This window comes from Anabrus simplex, chromosome 3 (genome assembly GCF_040414725.1).
Source record: "Anabrus simplex isolate iqAnaSimp1 chromosome 3, ASM4041472v1, whole genome shotgun sequence".
Taxonomy (NCBI): Eukaryota; Metazoa; Arthropoda; class Insecta; order Orthoptera; family Tettigoniidae; genus Anabrus; species Anabrus simplex.
Window position 1 is genome coordinate 146,542,407 of NC_090267.1, and position 19,487 is coordinate 146,561,893.

The following is a 19,487-nucleotide window of genomic DNA, read 5'->3' on the forward strand; positions in this document are numbered from 1 at the left end:
TAAGAAAAAATACACACTATCAAACAAAGAATGACATGTTTCATTCTACAAGAACATCCTCAGATTATATCAAATCACTATAAATAATGCATATATATGTGCAATATTGTTTATGTTGCATTAACTTGAGAGTTGGCGATATTATGAACAAATAGTAACAAATAATGATGTAGGAGTATTCAACCGTTCCCTTATTTACGTATAGAAATGTTTCTGTACTTACCGTATCTAAGCTGCTAATGAGTAATCCGTTGTCTTCAACCACTGCTTCTGGACTGTGGTCGTGGCCTTGTCCATTCTTGATAGCTAAGCGGAGGGGTGAGTGGAAAATTCTGTGGGCAATGAACTCTGTCTTATGGAGACGGGAGAAGAAGTAGGGGAGTGAGGGTAGTATTGTGGGCCATGATTCTATCCATTGGAGAGGGAAGGGGTATTTTGCTTCTTCATATTATAATGTATTTTTGTGTATTAGGGAGTACATGCAAGTTAATGATTTTGATTAAAGAAAGCATGGAATTGAATTAAAGGGTGTCTTGTAAGACATTATTTTTAGTGATAAATAATAACCTATAAAACCATCTCAAGTGGCGAAAGATGCTGCGTCAATTCAGAGAATTTACTCCAGATAAGAATATCCTAACCCACATTCCAGACATTTAAGTCAGAATATCCTCCTGTAAGATTAAGTACTAAATATTGTACATGCATATGCATGATTCAAAATGATTTGATAGAATCTGAGGATATTCTTGTAGAATGAACAGCAACTGTTTAATAGTGTGTAATTTTTTTTACAGGAATTTTATGTGTGTTATAATGAGTGTTTTTGACAGGCTGAAAAGCTTCAACGTTACATCAACTAAGTTGACACTAGAAAATATGGCTTCCTTCTTAACAAACCACTCAAGTTATTGTATTTATCACTTTAAACTATGTGAGGGAATGGAAAAAGATAGCTGGTAGTTATTCAATGTGTTTATACGAGTATCTACACATTTAGGGTGATTTTTATAGAACCACCCCAGTGAATTTGCTAATTCTCCTGTAGTCAATGCATATTAATGATAAAAATTATATCATATTACTTCATGAAGCTTGCAGGGTCGAATGATGTGTAGTGTATAGATGGGCAAATGGGTGGCAGCAGTTTATGTCCGATTGCAGAATGTGTTGGCAGTTCACAGGTGATGAACATGGAGTAAACTATGGAACAGAGAGAGTTTCACTTGAAATTGAAAGCTCTCATGGACTTATTAAACAAAGGTAAAATATTTGAACAAAATCTTTGTTTTATGTCCTCGGTTGAGTGGCAGATGCGAGGTCTGTACATACTGTTAAGAACCATGTTTAAGACACTAACCACTGACATTGATAAGGTCATTTTAAGAAAAATGTACTTACACAGAGCTTTCCAGCTTTGTTAAAGTCACACACTGCAGAGCATGGACTATGGGGATCTCTGAAGTGGTGTCGCCATACATGAAAGACGAGCGACGTTCAAAATAATATTCATGAGTTTGGATGAAAATATACAGAAGGTGATGGATACTATCTGACAGACATTAGGAATCCATCAACAGGGGTTCTTCAGTGAGTCAGATATTTCTCCACTTCAGCATCTAAATGACATGCTCTAAATGTACATCTATTTCAACTATGTTGTGTGGAAATCTGTGCCTTTCCATCAATGATGGGTAGCTTAGCTCGTAATAACAATAACAAAAAAACAAAAATAGAGGAAAAAATGATGTGAGATTTAGCATTTGTGCCCCAATCAGAAGTTTTCCAGCACTTTCAAAACTTTTCCTGATAATGATCCACAGGAATTCCTTCCAGTTGGTGCATATTTTGAAATTACATTTGCAGAAGAAGAACAAGGGGATACCAGCAAGCAATTCCTCCTCGATATCCAGTAAAATGACAAAAACAATATGATTCAATACTTCAGCAACTGTCGAGATCGAATAACCTTTCCAAAGGGTAGTATCATCACCTACAAACTGTTGTGGGTTGCCATCATCTAATTCCTTATTAGTTCTAAATGGAAATACAAAAGGAAGGCAGAGACACTGAAACAGTACTAAACCAACTACAACCTGGTCAAGCAGTGAGAAAATTGCGATGTTGCCACCAAGAAATTAGGCTCACATTTTAAAAATTGTTTCCCAACTTCCAACAATATAAAGTGGACTTAAAAGCTATTGGACCTAATATAACATCTTACTGATTTGGAACAAGTGTGTTTGCAAATGTTTTACTTGGGAATCCATATTTGTAGGGGACAACAGTTATAGGAGCTAAATTTACTATGAAGAATGGACTGGGAAAAGTGTCTGCTAATCAGAAATATCCTGTTAAAATACTTGCGCGAGAACTAGGACAACTTCCCCACTAGCTGCATTTTGCATTTCATCATCTAAACCTGAGGTAGAATATCTATGTTGAACTGGAGAAATATTTTATTTAAAACTTGCAGTAGGCCCTATTTTGAGGAAAGTGCCGAGTAGTGTTTTGAAGGATCCCTAATGGGAAAAAATCTGAGGATGCATAATATTTAACTCGGCTTGGATATTAATCCTGCCTAATGTAACCGAACACTGAAGAAACATGAGAATACCTGGATATGATGATGATGATGATGATAATAATCCACAGCCTGTTTCCAGTCATTTGACTGGGTCAGGAATGGAATGAATGAAGCCCCCATTATGCCTCCAAGTCACATATGGATATGCAGTCCATTAGAACAATTTTTGTTGTGTTCATTTTCCTATGCTAATTTGTAAAAGAAAATGAACCTTAAATATATTATATTGTAGGAGTGCAAAAATATGTCATCCAAACATACATTCCTACAGGGCGGTATACTAAGGTAAGTTCTTTTTTTTTTTTTTTTTTTTTTTTTTTTGTACACGTAAGCATAGGAAAATGGACACAACAAAAATTGTTCTGATGGAATGCATATCCGTATTGTCTGGGAGGTGTGACCAGTCTCAAGGAAAATAATGGATAGGAAGAGCATTGTCAGATATGCGATATTGCTTGTGCAGCGATGACATACAAGCACTTGTGCAAGGTTAAGATATCCTACAATCAGATAAAATGCCTTTGTGTGCAGGAAATGCTCTTTCACTGTTGACATTTGCCACTGGAAACTACAGAAGCTGCAGAGGCTTTGAAGAGAAACTACAGTGATCTTCAACCATGCGGTTAGAATACTGTTCACTCAATCACTATCACCTTTCTTTGTACAGTCCTCCACAAACTTTTGAAGTGCTTGATACCCTTTTAGAACGTCACTTAGTTTCAGAATGACTTGAACTTTCTCTAGCAGACTGTTGTCAACCGTGTTGCAAGATAACAAGGAGGTTAGAAAAGTTCTGCAGTGGTTCTGAACAGTTTACCTGCAGGGTTGTTCTTTTTAAAATACATGACCATTGCAATAAATTTTGTTGCCACTTGCAGGAACCTACTTTTGAGCATTTGTCGCCTGTTGTTATCTGTGACAGAAGTCCAATCAAATGTGTGGAAATGTTAATGCATATTTTTATGTGAAAGATGTCCATTTCTATTTGAAAGACAGTAATATTTCACATGTATTATTCATAAAATGCATTTTTTGTTGAAAATATCATTATTATGGAGTATTTTTCTAATTGCTGTCAATTTGGTGATCGTTTTCGGATATATATTGCATAACACAGGTCTTTTTACAAAGAGATTTGGATTTTCAACACATAAAATTACATTTTTAACACATTTTGCATATATACGGTAATTAATACCAAGCAATTGTAGCCCCAGAAATAATGGATAGCGGTGTGCCTTGATCAAAACAGTGCACACTTTCAACACCTTCTCTGATTCCAGTAAATGTAGCAAAATTAAAGATAAATTGTGCAAATTATATCATTATCTATAAGGTATATTTGATATTACATCTTATTTTGTCCAACCGGATGTATACAAATCACCCTGTATGATAAATCTATAAGTGGGAGTGATATTTGTCTGAGTCTTTGTTTCACCATAACTTGGACATGGGACAAGATATTTCAATGAAATTTGGTGTACATTTAGGTGCATTTCCCCTTTTCCTTCTCATAGCATATATATATATATATATATATATCAGATTTCAAGGGTTCAAGTTTTTGCATTTGTTTAAGAGATCAAAAAATACACTCTTCCACTGAAAATATGCTAAATGCAGCTTATCCAGACTTCAATCAATCAATCACTACTGATATGCATTTAGGGCAGTCGCCCAGGTGGCAGATTCCCTATCTGTTGTTTTCCTAGCCTTTTCTTAAGTGATTGCAAAGAAATTGGAAATTTATTGAACATCTCCCTTGGGAAGTTATTCCAATCCCTAACTCCCCTTCCTATAAACGAATATTTGCCCCAATTTGTCCTCTTGAATTCCAATTTTATCTTCATATTGTGATCTTTCCTACTTTTTTAAAGACACCCCCATTGCTTTGCTAACATTATTTATTCCGAACAACAGTATTAAAAGATTGTTCCCCATCCCAGTTAATCTCAAACTTATATCCCAAAACATAAGCACTTTATGCAATACTGTACAAACACTAATAATCCCCACCATTGGGTAACCCCTGCACGCTTATTTTAGGAAGGGGAATATTTTTAAAAGTTCATTTTTAGTATTTATATAGTGTTGTTAAATCATAAATACAACCATACAATAAACTACAAATAATGTCCGGCTCCATGGCTAAATGGTTAGCGTGCTGGCCTTTGGTCACAGGGGTTCCAGTCCCGGATTCGATTCCCGGCAGGGTCGGGAATTTTAACCATCATTGGTTAATTTTTGCTGGCACTGGAGCTGGGTGTATGTGTTGTCTTCATCATCATTTCATCCTCATCACGACGCGCATGTCGCCTACGGGAGGCAAGTCAAAAGACCTGCACCTGGCGAGCCGAACATGTCCTCGGACACTCCCAGCACTAAAAGCCATAAGCCATTTCATTTTACTACAAATAATTATGAAGCAACTTGTGTCACTATCTTCATTGGTGAAGTCCAGCAGAATAATAAAATATAATGGTGTCTGGCTGCATTACCAATCTGTTGAGTAAATACAAATTTCTCTGGAGCAAGCCAATAATAAATCTGTGAAAATCAACAATATTTTCATCATAATTCAATGAGAGATATGGTGCAGTGCTGTTTTCCTAAAAAAACTAATTTATTTCAAAAACGTGCATAACCCATCTGCAGCTAGCCTTCTAACCCATAATTTTTAACTCTGTTACTATAGCTTCAACCAATATATTTTGCTCATGACCACACACCCATACTCTCTTTTTTCAGTCACATATTCACACACCCTGTTTATTTTTCCTTCAGTCATGTATACAGCTCTTGCCTACATCATACTTTCTTCCTGCAGCACAATTATCAATTTGCTCCCCCTGTACAATGATGTGGAGTTTCTCTTTAGCAGTGAACAACCTATAATATGAACTCACATCAGCCATCATCAACATGTGATACTACTAAAATTGATACCACACAAATGACATGATTTGTACACGTCACATTTCTTGCTTATAGCAGGAACAAAGTTGTGAACAGACTGGGCAGGTGGAAGAATACCAACTTCTAGATTTCTGTATGTCAGGAGCACTGTACCAACCTTGATGACTCAAATAATACCTGCACCACAACTTTTTACATCCAAATTTTGAAAAAAGAACAAAGTGGGGATTATTCGTGTATATAAAGTATTTGGCATATGACTGAGGTAGATTATTTTTCTAGTTTACATGTCAAATGCACACCTTCCTTGCTGTGAAAGACAGTTGATTTGTTCAAGTCATGACAATGTCTAGCTTTTTAAACTCATTAAATCTATCAAATTCCTTGTTTAAGAAGTACATGGGATGAAATTTTCAAATTATCTAATAATACATTTAACTTTCCACTAACATTAATACTATTGCCATGTTTCAATACATCTACGAAGAAAGCCTCTTCATAAAGAAGCTAATGTATACAATCTCACATGGCTATACAGTCAATATACAGTATATTGAAACTGTAAAAAGTATTTACAAATTAAATATAATTTATAGTTCTCTAAAACTGATATACAATAAACATAAAAGACCAAAACATTCACGATCTCTCCATAAATAGACTGACGGACTATCCTGCTTTCTCACATCAGATCCCACAGTTTGCCGTCTGATCTGATGGGAGCTATCAGTTCAGAGTGATCAACCAAACTAATCTACATACAGCTGTTAGAACCAATTTTGTCATATGCAAGAGCACTATTAAGTAAATTAACAACAATTATGAGACATAAATGGCTTGACCAAAATCTCCAAATGGAGCCATACAAGAAATTATTATTCATGACATTAGGAACTTACTTTTGTCTCTAGCCCACCATTTCACTCATTACCTATTATACTAATATGTTCAAGATTAGTAAACCTGCCCAAGTTCCTAGTGTTCTTTGGTACTAGATGAATGCCATCCAGTAGGCTTAACTTAGCAGGTATTCACTGAAGTTAAAGGTGCTGCATCAAATCAATACTGTCTGAGTCATCATTCATTGTGGATTTTCTCTTCATGGCTAATGCTGACCACTTTGGACTAGGTAAGGAAAGTTCTGGTGTTGTCATAAATGGGCTCGTTGGTCTGGACATGTTGAGGTAGCCAGAGTCTCCATCCGTATTGTTCAAGTCGCTGCTGTCAGCAGAAAGGGGACTACAACATAAAAATATGACTCATATACTGTAAGACATGCAAAAATGTAAAAAGTTGCCCACTAGTGAAGAATAGTTTATGATATAACCTACTAGTTCTATAAGATTTTCAAACAGGAACCTAATAATGATGATGTCCTTAACGTATAAGAAAGCCCATATCAAATGTCTTTCAGTAAAATGTGTGACACAATGTTATCTAGTAACCATGCAGGCTGTGATGTGAAGTATTGATGAATGGCCATGATGTACAGAGCCACAGCTAGTGCAGCTTTCTTCATCTTTACATTTAAAATTTAAATTTAATTCTTTCTTGATTAGCATTAATATTATCTATATAATTTCTTTCTATTACAACCAATAAATTGGAACATTCACAATTTCAGTATTTGACATATAAGGTTTATATTTAGATCATATGGATATTAAAACCATGAGCATAACTGGATCTCAAAACAGGGCAGAAAACATTTTCATTCAGGCAGACTGGTAAAAAATCATTCAAAACACACATGGCTAACCTATTAAAAACACAATCCCTAATATGTCTAATGGCTACACATAGAAATAATATACATATTTAAAAGTTATCTATTGTACTAACATGTGATGTTTCCTTGAATCTTCTCCCTAATATATCTTCTATCTCTTTCTTTGCCTTCATGGCTGCCATGATTGTTAAGGCATTGAAGTTAGCCAGTTCGAGTCCCATTGGTTGAAAAAATTATCACCATCAGGATGTTGGCCGGCAGGGTAGAGGAGGTTGTGGTATACAATTTCTAATCATTAGATTGCATGCCAAAAGCCTGGATTAAATTCCAAACCTCTCCACAGTGCTCATATGGAGTAAGGGCATATGATGCTGTTGATGGTGATTCATCCGTTAAGTGGGGACATAAAGCTTTGAGCAAACCTAGGTGTTATTTGACAGGAGTAGGTTACGTGCCAACACCGGGTTTTACTATCTCCCTACGTCATCATCCTACATCCAGATGCGCAGGTTGCCTATGGAGTCAAATAGAAAGACCTTTAGCAGGAGAGCCGAACATTTCCTCGGACACTGCCAACATTAAAAGCCGCACTGGGTACAGTCCTATCTTAGTGATCGTCAGCAGCGTGTATCAGTGGGAAACGATACATCTTCGTGGCAAACTGCTAAGATGGGCGTGGCTCAGGGAGGAGTATTGTCACCACTTCTGTTCTCATTGTACATGAACGACTTATCTGAGATGCTGACCAATTGCAAATATCACCTGTATGCAGATGATATTCAATTATATATTTATACAAAGCCTAATGACTTAAACAACTCAATCACTAAGTTAAACAAAGACCTAGCAAATGTTAATGACTTGACTAGCAGACATGGCCTGAATAAATCTCATGCTAAAATACAAAACACATCTATACCCAGTGTTATGCTCGGTGGAATACCAGTAACATTTAGCGATCATGTAAAAAACCTTGGAGTAGTATTCGATAAATATTTAAGGTGGTCGGAACAAACCACAAAAATTTGTCAAAGAGTATTCTACTCATTACATTCTGCAAAAAGGATGAGGGACTTCCTTCCAAGAAATACAAGAAAATTATTAGTACAGAGTCTAATATTTCCAATATTTGACTACGGAGATGTAGTTTATAATAGTATGAGCAAAACACTTTCATGTCCACTACAGTGAGCCTACAATGCTTGTGCTTGATTCATATTAAATATCCCAATCCAAACTCATATTAGGCCTTTTCTCTCTCAGCTGTCATGGCTAAGATTGACCGAACGACGTAAATACCATGCTGTTTCCCTTCTTCACAGTATTCTGCAAACAAGCAAACCAGATTATCTTAGAACAGACTTGAAATACCTCTCCCCTTCCGATAGAGCTACCTCAAGGTCATCCACACATTCCCTCTTGTCCATTCCCATTCACCACAATAACTCGTACAACAACTCATTCATACATGCTACCATACGTTCCTGGAACTCAATCCCAGCTGAAATTAGAGGCACAGGCAATCCAAGGCTATTTAAAAGGAAATGTTTAAAGTAGTACTCAAATATGTAAAAAGTAGATTTCACCAACGTAAAAATTTAATAATTAGCTCTTAATTATCAATAAGGATATAAAATTATAGAGGTTAAGTAAATTAATTTTAGTGATTATTAGAAATATATGTAAAAAATAATTTTATGTACATTATTCTGTAAATTGTATAAAGCAGTTGTATAATATGGTTTGGCATAATAGCAGGCTTCATAGCCTGAGCCCCACCATATAAGAATGGCAATAAACTAAACTAAACTATGTTAAATCAGTCAGTCAGTCAGTCAGTCAGTCAGTCAGTCAGTCAGTCAGTCAGTCAGTCAGTCAGTCAGTCAGTCAGTCAGTCAGTCAGTCAGTCAGTCAGTCAGTCAGTCAGTCAGTCAGTCAGTCAGTCAGTCTCCTTCTTTACTATTTATAGTATCAATTTAAATTGCGAGGTACTGTAGAATAGGCCTCCCCTATGAATGCTGACTATGAACATTTTCTTTCAGTGCCATCTAGCAGTGAAACATTGAACTCCATCCCACTACCATTATACCAGAACAGACTCCAATACTCAGACCGTAATATTAAAAGAACATGGTGGCCGAAGTAGCCAGACTGCTGGTCTTTGCCAAAACGAAAATCATCATCATCATCATCATCTTCGATGTCGCACTCCAGTCGCCCGGGTGTGGTTAACAAGCCTCCTCCACTCGTTTCCGTCCTTCCGCTTTTCCTGCTCCATTACTTCCACCCATCCAATCCAGCTTCTCTAATGTCCTTCCAAATCTGATCCATCCACCTTCTTCTCGGTCTTCCAACTGGTCTCTTTCCCTTAACTTATCTTTCCAATTCCCTTCTTGATACCCGTTCCTTTCCCATTCTTTTTACAAGTCCGAAACATCTCAGTCTTGCTTTCTCTTTGTTCTGTACTAACGGTTCTATATTTAGCTTTTCTCTGATTTAAATATTTTGAATTCTATCTCTTCTTGTCTTTTTAACCGATGTTCTTAAAAATTTCATTTCTACCGCTTGGATCTATCTTGTCTCTTATTAGTTACCAGTGTTTCTATTCTGTATGTTACAATTAGTATGAAATACTGTTTATATAATGTTAATTTTGTTCTCTTGGGTACTTTGTCATTCCATAAAAGCTCTCTGACTTGATGATAAAATGTTGTACCTTCACTTAGTCTGTAATTAATTTCAGGGATGAGTTCATTACTTCCATTAATAATGCTACACAGATATGTAAACTGTTCTACATTCTCTAACCATTCTCCATCTATGTTCACTTGGCTTCTCTTTTTTTTCTCTTTTCCACAGTGCATGACTACAGTTTTCTTTTTACTAATTACCATTCCAAACTCCTTCAGATTTTCATTCCAAATGTTCAGTCTCCTTTGTACTTCCTTTTCTCCCTTTCTCCAAATCACCACATCACCTGCAAATACCAAAGCATTCACTTCATCACTACTGATACTCTGTTTTACACATTTTATGATTTCATCTATCAATATAATAAACAATAATGGTGACAGTGCACTTCCTCTCTTGAGACCTTTTTTTGCATAAAATGTTTCAGAGCACCACTTCCCACTTGTACACTGCTTTTACTCTCATGATACAACATTTTTATCTTGTTAATTCATGATTTTGGTACATTCCTTTTCAGTAGGCATTGCCATACATGTTTTCTCTTAACTGTATCATAAGCTTTTCCTAAATCCAAAAATACGAAGATGATTTCCTTGTTCCTTTCCAGATGTTTTTCAGTTATCGTTCACAAGTAAATATCAAGTGTAATGTTGATCTATTCGGTCTAAAGCCATATTGTTCTTCCTCTAACTGTGTTTCTATTGTATCCCTCAGTCTTTTTTCTATGACTTTCTCCATTATTTTTAGCTCCATGTGATAATAGGGTTATACCTCTATAATTTTCACATTTCTTCCTATTTCCTATTTTGAACAATGGGTCAATGCTTCCTTGTTGCCAATCTTCAGGTATCCTTTTATCCTTTCATATGGCATTGAGGGCTTGGTACAGCCACTGTAGTCCAATGCTTCCTGCTGCCTTAATCATATCAGCATTGAATTCGTCTTTTCCACTTGCTTTACCTTGGTCATTGCTTTCACTGTCCTTTCAAGTCCCAACCATGTTATCGGGTTCTCTTCTTCTCTATCTATTATTTCCATTTTCTTATCTCCTTCTTCCTCCGAGCAGTCATCCTCATTATAAAGATTTTCGAAATACTTTGCCATCACTTTCTGAAGACCCTTTTCGTCATGTACTATGGATCCATCTTCTCTCTCTAATGCCTTGATTTTTTCTTGATTTATTCTTTTTGATTTTGTGACTCTGTATAATAGTTTCAGATTTCCTCGATTATCTTGCTCAATTTTGTTCGTAAGCTCTCCCCAACATTTCTCCTTTTCTTCTTTGATACTCCTCTTTACTTGTAGTTTTAATCTTTTGTTTTCCACATGTAACCTTTCTATCATATTCTCATCCCTCTGATACATTTTTTGCTTTTCGTTATCCATTTCTTTCTTCACCTTGTTCCTTTCTTTTATTTTGTCTGTCCACTATCGTATCTCCTTTCCCTTAACCTTTCCTTTTGTTTTCCTGCATACCTCAATTGCTGCTTCCACAAATGTCTGTCTTAAATTGTCCCACTCTTCTTGTCCACTTTGTATTTCCACGTTAGGCAACGTCCTTTTTATCCAATCTTGGAATGCCATTCTTTTATCCTCCTCCTCCAATTCCCAAATCCTGATCTTTAGTGTCTTCTTCAGTACAATTTTAGGGATTTTTATTTGTTTTAATTCCACAGTTAATAATCTATGATCACTTTCCATATGTATTTGTGACATATCTTCCCCATTCTCAGTCTGTTATTATAAAATTGGTGAGTGTTCCATACTGTCCATCCCAACTATATCGGCTGATGTTATGGCTATTCGTCTTCATAAACCATGTGTTCTTTATTATCAGGTTATTTCCTAAAGTCCAACAGTTTTTCTCCATCTTCATTTCTATCGCCATACCCATGTGAGCCCAGAACATTCTCATATCTCATTCTATCAGTTCCCACATAAGCATTCAGATCTCCCATTATCATGATCCCATCTTCAACAATACGTGTTTCCAGTTCATTGAAGAAATCTTCTTTTTCTTTCACACTACATGCTGTTTGTGGAGCATACACTTGTACTGTCTTCAGTAGTTCTTTGTTTACATGTATGTGCATTATTATAATTCTTTCATTTACATTCTCAACTTCAGCTATTGGTTCAATGTTCTGATTCACTATAAATCCCACTCCATTTCTTTTCTCTTTATTATTACCCATCCAGTACAAGGTGTACCCCTTTCTTAGTTTCTTCATTCCTTTCCTTTTCCATTTTACTTCACTTAATCCCAGGATGTTAAGTTTTTGTTTCTCAATTAGCTCAATCAATTCATTTTCCTTCCCATTCATTGTTAAAATATTTAGTGTTCCAAATCGGGTTTTGTTCTCTGATCTAGCACTTGCACGAACATCAGCATTACCGTGCAACTGTAGCCAGAGACTTGTCAATTCTATTTCCATTTTTAAACTTTCATCCAAGGCTTGAAGCAGGATGATATGAGTCTGGTGTTCTTTGAGAATCTTTGCTAGGTGTTCACACTTTGCTCTGCTTATGCCCTCGATGTTAAGCTGGCATATTTTCATTGAAGGGCCAATGTTACGAACTTGAGGGCCCTGAGAAGGGCCTCTAGGTATGATTCTTCTTTCCCCAGCTAAACGACTGAAATCCAGACACCCTTCTTGGCGTACTGCAATGAATTTACAGGACACCTCCTTTAATGTATCGGACGCCTGGAAAGAACAATGGCAACAGCAATCCGCATTACCACATCACCACATCATTGAGAACCCATGCAAGTGCCCAGATGGTTTTTCTCTTCCCAGACGGCAGTGGAGGATGCTAAATCGAATTAGGACCGGCCAAGGTAGATGTGGAGCCACTCTCTTCAAATGGGGATGGAAGACATCACCGCAATGTGACTGCGGACAAGGGGAACAGACAGTGGAACACCTTGCATTTGAGTGTCCTTTGCGTAGTTACAGAGGCTCTATTGAGGACTTAAACTGTGTCTCAAACGAAGCTCTTCTCTGGCTATTAAATTTTGACATGGAACTTTAGTTACGAGCTTGAGATGGTAGTTGTATATATTGTAAATAATATTGTATTCATCATACGCTAAATAAATAAATAATCCAAGGCTTGTATTATAGTTGAAAGCAAGTACAACTTTACTCATCTGCTGATCTGCTAAGACTAATGCATCTCTGGATTTTCTTTTGGGGTTTACTCCCTTAGCCTTTGAAGATCCCTCTTCTCCACAAGACAAAGGTTTCATCTTCTAATTTTCCCCAGAGAGGATGGGTTGCCTCATCCACCATCTTCGCCATTCCGAAGGACTCCTTCTCTGCCTAAGATGCTGTTAAGGTCTTCACCCATAACCCTGGTCATGGTTCCACATTATACCCTGTGAGACTGGGTCCCTGTCTGAACTTAGCTCTCCTTTACACCAGCCTACTGATGTGTAGGATACTCACCCCCCGCAACGTGGATGCACCAGACAAGAATTACTCAAGTGAAGGATAGGGAAGGTGACCCTATCTCCCTTGAGCTGGGTTAATGGCTGTGTATGATGCCACACCCAATGGCAAATATCACATACATATTATAAAAATGGCGGTAATTTAACATGATAAATGTAACAACATAAGGAAAATCACTGTTGTATGTATGAAAACACTTTGCGAACAACTACCCATCACATATAATCAACTAGAATTACATATATTCTACTAGAACAGATGGACAGCCCTGCAGCAAAAGGAAACAACAAGCTGATTAATTAGAAATTTCACTTACGGTACTCAAATAATGTTTTCTCTTACATTTCACTTCACTGGATAGATGGAAATACATGATAAAACTGTTCAAATGATATTTATAACATCATTTTGAATGTTTAAAAATAAATTAAGTTGTGAATTTATTCAATTTATTCATGTTCATGAGGTCCGGCTCTATGGCTATATGGTTAGTGTACTGGCCTTTGGTCAGAGGAGTCCCGGGTTCGATTCCCGGTAGGGTCGGGAATTTTAACCATCGTTGGTTAATTTCGCCGGCACGAGGGCTGGGTGTATGTGTCGTCATCTTCATAATTTCATCCTCATCACGACTCGCAGGTCGCCTACGGGTGTCAAATCAAAAGACCTGCAACTGGCGAGCCGAACATGTCCTGGGATACTCCCAGCACTAAACGCCATACGCCATTTCATTTTTACTTTCATGAGAACTATAAAACATAACTTGTTGCCTTAGTTTTGAGGTGGTAGAAAATTTATAATGTTCAGCACCCAATGAAAGGGAAGTACACCCTAAATGATTATTCTAACCCAATGATTGGCCCTGATGATGCTATGCCTTCCTTTCTGGAAACTCTTAAAACATATGTTGACATATGGTACAGCAGCACCTCATACAATGATCTTAAACTTAGTAATGAAACATTTACACATTAATGATATACAGTAATACTTTTTTACCCATTGAAAAACATGAGGGTAAAAATTTTGTTGACTCTGAACACTGATGTCTTTAACCTACACGGACAAGCTTCAACTTGGTGTAGTCTACTTGATAACAGATAACCACAGCATGAATCGGAAGGTATTGGTACCATAAAACTCAGCTAATCTCTCCAAGTCACTACAGTATTTCTTCTGAGTAACAGTATACAGATTGCTCCATTTGTCACACTTATAGGTTTTGTTATACTCCAAAATCCAGCCAAATGTTTCTGCAGGCAAGCACAGATTCTTGTAAAATACTCTTGCATCTTAACACTCGACACTCTTCCATAACCTCAGACATTCTCAAAATGATGTATAAACTCTACTGTTTTGTCATCGACATCAAAATAGTCACGATATATGTTCCTAATCCACTTCTCTCTTAATGTTTTATTCCTTAGAAAACTTACGAATACTGTAGTTGTATGAGAGGCAATGCCATAGTTTGACTTAAATCTGGTCCATAACATGATCAAAACAAACACATTCTCATATTATTGTGTTTAATTACAGATCCTAAGTGTCCACTGACTCATATAAGTACACTCACACACTTATATTCTACAAAGTAACTAATCAGCAACTTTCATGAAATTACACAGACTGCATAAGAAAACAACAAACCCACATTTCTATAATGGTCTTGATTGTATTGTACATAGGCTACCCCTATTTACATTGACCTTAGAGATACCTAGGAGTTAGTGCTCAAACTTTTAGGAGAATAATGTGTTTTTAGGAGTTGGTACATCTTCTTTTTCATAAGTTGTCACTACCCGCACCCAATCAGCAGTTAGCTCACAGCAAATAAAAGCATTCTGCAGTCATTTTCTAAGGTCTTACTGGTTCTTGTCTGCTGGAGTACAGACCTCTCTAGGTCGGGCAGCTGGCTGCTGAGAGCAATGGCCAGGTAAATCACTAGGCTCTAGTTACGTAATCTAACCGTTAAAATCTGTCAGCTGATGGAGATCCATCTAGCGATCATATCACATAAAATTTAGAGTAGTAACTTTCACCTGTCCTGCTTTATAATGTAGGCTTTCCTCTAGTAAATTTATTTTCTCAAAACAGTAGGTGCCAAATTATGGCTATAAATTTCAAAATGAAGCACGAATGCTAACCCTTCTTTCCCTTTGTGAACTTTCTTTCACTGTGGCTAGTAATTTTGTTAAATTTAACCTAATCTAACATTTTTTGGTCATAACTTTCTCCCTCCTGCCTAGTCATAGTTTAGCATGGGCTTATCCTCCACATCACTGGGCATTTGTGCCCCATTACATTTTGTTGACATGTAATTTCTTAAGGATCATGAGTTATGTTTTTGATATCCCTATTTTGTATTGCTGACCTTTTCTAAATTAAATTTCTGCTTTATTCTTGGATTTAATTTATTTGTAGTATGAGCCCTGCTCCTGTTTATTTTCCGGGAATCTCTCCTCATTTTGAAAATGGAGTTGTTGAGCTGAATTCACCTTTCTCACCCTGTTGAAAAGGTAATGAGCTTTGACACTGTGTTCGATCTGTATCTGGAGGAATCAAGGCCTTCTCTTGAAAAGTGGGAAATAAAATTCTTTTCTGGAATCTTCCAGTGCTCTGAGAGCATAAAGCCTATTAATTATCACAAACTAGCTGATGTACCCATGCTTTGCTACAGAATTCTCAGAAAGACTGATCTTGTGGTTTTCTTAACTGAAGTCATCATAGGTCATTACAAAAACGTCAGTAGGAATGTAGCAATTGAAAGCAATGTTATCATATAAAATACTCGATCAAATAAAAAAACGCACACTTTCTCACTTTCAATGAACAGTACTATGGTGCAGATCTAACAGTCCAAAGTTCCAGAGCTGGAATAACCAGGTCGCAGACTGCTGTGAACACTCCTCTGTCATTATTCCGTTAAATATGCACACAATTCATTCCAATCAGTGCCTCGGAATAGGGATTGAATAGCTCGAATGCTATGATGAACCAGTGTGTTACGTACCAGTAATGTCAGAAAATGTATAAACCAGAGGAATGGCATGCTAAAGAAGAAAGTTACCTAACTCCCCAGCTTTTTTTTTTTTTTTCAAATGCTTATTTGTTTGGGGCGTTGACCTAGAAAGATCTTTTGCCCCTAACTCCCCAGCTACTTCCTGCCAATATTCAGGCAGGCTGTTACACTTGGTACAACCGGGCGAGTTGGCCGTGTGGTTAGGGGCGCACAGCTGTGAGCTAATGTAGAACAATAAAAGTTTGATTTCCACCTATTCAATTCTTTACAAGCAATTACAAAATTAGGATCTCATCCTTATTTTATTGCTAAATTATTAAAAACATAGGACATGTTTCGTTCAATTGATGAACATCTTCAGCTACATACATTTTTAACAAGGTCAAAATCGGTAATACTATTCTAATAACCTGCAACTGTTGTTTATTGCTAACAGATTTAATCATAATTATGAAAATACTTTTGAATATAAAACATTGTATATTACGTCGTCATTGTTAAAACAATATTACTATTTGTAGTGTTTGATATTTTAAAAATCTTGTTCTAAATTTGAATACAATGTCATAAGTTAGTCAGATATAAATAACTTTACAATCTGTTTGATTTTGTTGATTTTCTTAAAATTATCAGTTGGATACACATTAAAATCGTTTTGCTAACTGGCGCGAGTATTACTACATCTTGTACTTTATGAATACAAAATCTTGGTGCTCTCTCAAAACAGTTGAAGTTTGGTTGTGACTAATAATCTTTTCATCCATAAATTAACAAAGTGAAGCACACTGTTGATTATTATTTATTAATTTGTCTTAATTCAAATCTTTAACGTCCAATTGTTCAAATTCACGAACTTGCTTTTAAACTTTACCGGTGTGGAGCAATTCTTCAAAACTTTATCATGAACTCTTCCAACTGTTTTGAGAGAGCACCAAGATTTTGTATTCATAAAGTACAAGATGTAGTAATGCTCACACAAGTCAGCAAAAAGATTTTAATGTGTATCCAACTGATAGTTTTAAGAAAATCAACAAAATCAAACAGATTGTAAAGTTATTTATATCTGACTAACTTATGACATTGTATTCAAATTTAGAACAAGATTTTTAAAATATCAAACACTACAAATAGTAATATTGTTTTAACAATGACGACGTAATATATAATGTTTTATATTCAAAAGTATTTTCATAATTATGATTAAATCTGTTAGCAATAAACAACAGTTGCAGGTTATTAGAATAGTATTACCAATTTTTACCTTGTTTAAAAATGTATGTAGCTGAAGATGTTCAACAATTGAATGAAACATGTCCTATGTTTTTAATAATTTTGCATTAAAATAAGGATGAGATCCTAATTTTGTAATTGCTTGTAAAGTATTGAATAGGCGGAAATCAAACTTTTATTGTTCTACTTTAACTGAATTTCAATACGGAAAAATGAGGATAACATCATGCAGCTGTGAGCTTCCATCCAGGAGATAGTGGATTCGAATCCCACTGTCGACAGCCCTGAAGATGGTATTCTTTGGTTTCCAATTTTCATACCAGGAAAATGATGGGGCTGTACCTTAATTAAGGCCAAGACCTCTTTCTTCACACTCCTAGCCCTTTCGTATCCCATCGTCACCTAAGACCTATCTGTGTCGGTGCGACGTAAGGCAAATTAAAAAAATACTTGGTATGCAGCAGTAATCCTATCTATCAGAGATGAGTGGCAACAGAAGACACAAAGCACATCAGAACAAACAATGGTCAACGTAATGTTATTGTGGATCAATTTTATGAGTGTTATACATTGTAGGCCATCACATTTAATTTTCTATGGACTCTGTGAGATTAGGGCACCTTATAAAATTATTTGTAACGTGGACTGTAGTTCCTTATTCTCCGAATTTACATACCGATTTTAATTAAATTCTGTTTACCCATTTTCTCATGGCTCGGCACTGATATGGACTTAATAACAAAAATCCAAATTCATGAATATCTCTGTGATCATAGCTGGTACATTAATAATGTATAAGACAAATGACCAGAAATCTAATACTATATAACTTAAGTTATGTGGTATTTATCGATACAACCACTAATAACATAAATATTTGAGAATTAAATTTTAGGCCTTTGCCTAAACTACCATTTCACTCAGCGTGAATACAATTATTTGATGGCCTAGATTGTAGCGACTTATTCACGGACTTTGCATACCGATTTTCATTAAATTCTCTTCAGCCGTTTTCTCGTGATGCGTATACATACATACAGACAGATGGACAGACAGAAATTACGGAAAATTAAAAAGTGCATCCTTATTACTGTGGACATGACTTCCTTTTTCAATTCTGAGCAATGTACAGACAAAACTCTTATTTTATATGTATAGATATTTGACTACTACTATCTGCTTTTACCGGGCGAGTTGGCCGTGCGCGTAGAGGCGCGCGGCTGTGAGCTTGCATCCGGGAGATAGTAGGTTCGAGTCCCACTATCGGCAGCCCTGAAGATGGTTTTCCGTGGTTTCCCATTTTCACACCAGGCAAATGCTGGGGCTGTACCTTAATTAAGGCCATGGCCACTTCCTTCCAACTCCTAGGCCTTTCCTATCCCATCGTCGCCATAAGACCTATCTGTGTCGGTGCGACGTAAAGACCCTAGCAAAAAAAAAAAAATTATCTGCTTTTCATTATCTATTTATAAATTAACTACAGTGAAACTCGGTTAAGAAGTTTTCCCGCCTAAGAAGTGTGATATTCTTGGTCCCTTGATCAGTTGCATTAAGATATACACTGACTGACAGAGCAAATGCAACACCAAGGAGGAGTGGTTCGAAAGGGATGAAAGTTGGGGAAAAAACAGAGACGGCACGGACGAATAATTGATGTTTATTTCAAACCGATATGCAGGTTACACAATGCGCACAGCATTGACTCAGTAGGATGTAGGACCACCGCGAGCGGCGATGCACACAGAAACACGTCGAGGTACAGAGTCAATAAGAGTGCGGATGGTGTCCTGAGGGATGGTTCTCCATTCTCTGTCAACCATTTGCCACAGTTGGTTGTCTGTACGAGGCTGGGGCAGA

General features: G+C 36.6%; 1 protein-coding gene across 1 annotated transcript in view; it reads right to left on the reverse strand.

The window, feature by feature from the left end:
* Positions 1-3,741: 3,741 nt before the first annotated feature.
* Positions 3,742-19,487, reverse strand: part of LOC136866091 (platelet-derived growth factor receptor alpha) — a 178,174-nt gene continuing 162,428 nt past the window's right edge. The window contains exon 16 of the mRNA XM_067142754.2: positions 3,742-6,745. Coding sequence (XP_066998855.2) covers positions 6,547-6,745 — 199 coding nt within the window. The 3' untranslated portion in view covers positions 3,742-6,546. The remainder of the gene's footprint in view (positions 6,746-19,487) is intronic.